Source organism: Trichechus manatus, unplaced genomic scaffold (genome assembly GCF_000243295.1).
Source record: "Trichechus manatus latirostris isolate Lorelei unplaced genomic scaffold, TriManLat1.0 scaffold00120, whole genome shotgun sequence".
NCBI lineage: Eukaryota > Metazoa > Chordata > Mammalia > Sirenia > Trichechidae > Trichechus > Trichechus manatus.
In genome coordinates this window covers 8,097,486-8,100,477 of record NW_004444056.1, presented here as the reverse complement: position 1 = coordinate 8,100,477, position 2,992 = coordinate 8,097,486, and the positions used below count along the sequence as shown (strand labels likewise).

The 2,992-nt window shown below is 35.6% G+C and overlaps 1 protein-coding gene across 1 annotated transcript in view; it reads left to right on the top strand.

Moving 5' to 3' along the window:
- Positions 1–746, top strand: part of LOC105756692 (zinc finger protein 266-like) — a 4,171-nt gene extending 3,425 nt beyond the window's left edge. Inside the window, exon 3 of the mRNA XM_023738657.1 lies at positions 6–746. Within this exon, the coding sequence (XP_023594425.1) occupies positions 6–669 (664 nt within the window). The 3' untranslated portion in view covers positions 670–746. The remainder of the gene's footprint in view (positions 1–5) is intronic.
- The last annotated feature ends 2,246 nt before the right edge of the window (positions 747–2,992 follow it).

Genomic DNA, 2,992 nt, shown 5'->3' with positions numbered 1-2,992 from the left:
GAGAGACGTTATGAATGTAAGGAATGTGGCAAAGCCTTTCATTGGTCCTCAGCCCTCACTGCACATATGCGAACTCACTGTGGAGAGAGACCTTACGAATGTAAGGAATGTGGCAAAGCCTTTTGTCACTCATCAGACCTCACTGTACATATTAGAACTCACAGTGGTGAGAGACCTTATGAATGTAAGAAATGTGGCAAAGCTTTTAGTAAGTCCTCACACCTCAGTTCACATACAAGAACTCACAGTCATCAGAGGCCTTATGAATGTAAGGCATGTGGCAAAACCTTTAGTCACTCCTCAAACCTCACTAAACACGTAAGAACTCACAGTGGAGAGAGGCCTTATGAATGTAAGGAATGTGGCAAAGCCTTTAGTGTTTCCTCGAACCTCACTAAACATATGAGAACTCACTGTGGAGAGAAACCTTATAAATGTGTGGAATGTGGCAAAGCCTTTTGTCACTCCTCAGACCTCACTATACATATGAGAACTCACGGTGGTGAAAGGTCTTATGAATGTAAGGAATGTGGCAAAGCTTTTAGTTACTCCTCACAGCTCACTTCACATATAAGAACTGATAGTGGTGAGAGGCCTTATGAATGTAAGGAATGTGGCAAAACCTTTTGTCACTTCTCAGTCCTCACTAAACGTGAAAATTCACAGTGATGAGAGGCCTTATGAATGTAAGAAATGTGGCAAAGCCTTTCGTCAGTCCTTACACCTCACTACACATATAAGAATTCACAGTGGAGAGAGGCTTTCAGTAAGGATTGTGGGGAAGCATTTAGTTATTCCTCATCCCTCACTGAATACATAAGAAATCACTCCAGAGAGAAACGTTTTGAATATATGGAATGTGGGAAATTCTGTTTTGATTCCTCAAACCTCACTAATCATATAAAAATTCATGTTTTAAAAGAATTATCTATGTGAGATTAAATTTACAACAGCTACTCAAAAAGTTTGATGGGAAGCCTAGGTGCCAGTGAGTTGAAGATAATGGTGATGGAATAATTTGGAAAAGGATAGTGAGAAATAGCAGCACAACTGGAAGAATGTAATAGATGTCACTGAATTTTACATGTAGAAATTTCTGAAATGGTGTATTTTTGGCTGTGTATATTTTCACCAACAAAAGAAAAGGTACTTCAAGGTTGAGAACAGAGAGTCCTCACATGTCGTGGGGTTGTTAACCAATGTCATAAAACAATGTGTGTACTGTTTAATAAGAAACAATTTGTTCTGTAAACCTTCACCTAAAGTACAATAAAAAAAATTCACGGTTTCAAGAGCCTTTATAAATGTAAGGAGTTTTTCTATGTATATGAATTATTATGATGAAACAACTGATGGTTAATTGCAGACATTCACTTCACCCTTTAAGCTCCTACAGATAAGGTCAGTTTCCTACCAGAACAGCTCAGATCTTCATTGTCCCTCACAACAAATGAAAATTTCTCCAGTTGTCCATAAATTATGGTTGTTGGGTTTTTTGAAGTTAGTGTCTAAACCATAATTCCAGGTTTCCTTTTTATTTCTAGATCTTTTTAATCTGTCTTACACAGAACATTCTCCTGCTTGTCTTGTAAAATGTTAAAGTGTTCAGCATTCTGATACAGTCATACCCGTGCAAGTCAGAAACCTGTCAGAGAAGAAAAACTCACTGGGTGTTTATGATGTAAGATTCTTAATAGAGAGCAAAGGAAAAGTGGTAAGCAGCCAAAGGTGGAAAACATGCAAGACCTGGTAAAACAAGGCACTCCCATCACTTTGCGGCTCACAGGTTTTACCGTATTTGTTTTATTATGATTTTCTCTAATTAGTTTGTCTTCTGTATTTTTTGTAAGGTAGATGTTGGGTCTTGCACAGTTCTAATAGAAATGTAATGCAGGTCAACGATGTACTTTAAAATATTTTAGTAGCCATAGTAGACATTTAAAAATGTAAATGTGAAATTTTTAATGAAAAATCTTATTTAAACCAATATGTCCATGTATTGTCAAGGTAAAAATTATAAATGAAATTAACTAAATTAAGATATTTATGAGGCATTTTATATTTCCTTTTTTTGTACTCCATCTTCCAGAATCCAGAAGCAGCACATTTCATAAATTTTATTGTTGAAAAGTAGGTTCACAATCACAGGTTACTCCAAGCATACTTTTCCAATAATTGAATCAAGTTTATTGTTATATTTAAATTAATAAAAATTAAAGTTTATTCAGTTTCTTAGTTGCACCAACCACATAGATTGTTGACACAACCCTATTAGTGTCTGAATGCAAAAGAAGGCCCTGGATCACTTTGTACTTTCCTCTTTCAGATCTGGAATCAACCCTTTCTCCCCAAACCTCTGGTTCCTTTTAAAAACAAACGTGTGTGCGATATATGTGCTCGGTGATAAACCGAAACCTGTTAGAATTGAGTCAGTTTTGTCTCGGCATTTCAGTGAGCATGTAAAATACATAATTTCTTATATCATATATTGATAGTCTTATTCCTAATACAAATTCAAGGTTATATATATGTATGTATGTATAAGAAATGGTGCCAGACAATGTTAAATATGCAAAATGATGCTAGACAATGTTAAACAGGCAAACTAGACTTTATTCAGTCTTGTGATAGGAAAGAGAACTCAGCATAAGTCTGAGTTCAACTCCAAGGGGTAAGGTGAGGCAAGAGGTCTTTTATAAGTTCTGGGTGTCATGGGGCACTGAAAACTTACTAATTTGAAGTTGGTAAGCAAAAATATGGCAGGAAGATAGGATTTTAGCAAGAATTCTAATGGTTTTCAGAAGTGTTTGCTCAAGGCTGATTTATTAGGCTGAAACAAGGAACATTCATGGGACAGCTAAATGGGCAAACCTTGTCACTTTCTATTATTTTACATTTGCATCTGTTTTAATAACCTTGGTTCCTAGTAATATTCAAATAGTTTCAATGTCATAATACTAAGAGTACTACTGACTAAAAACTTATTTTGTAA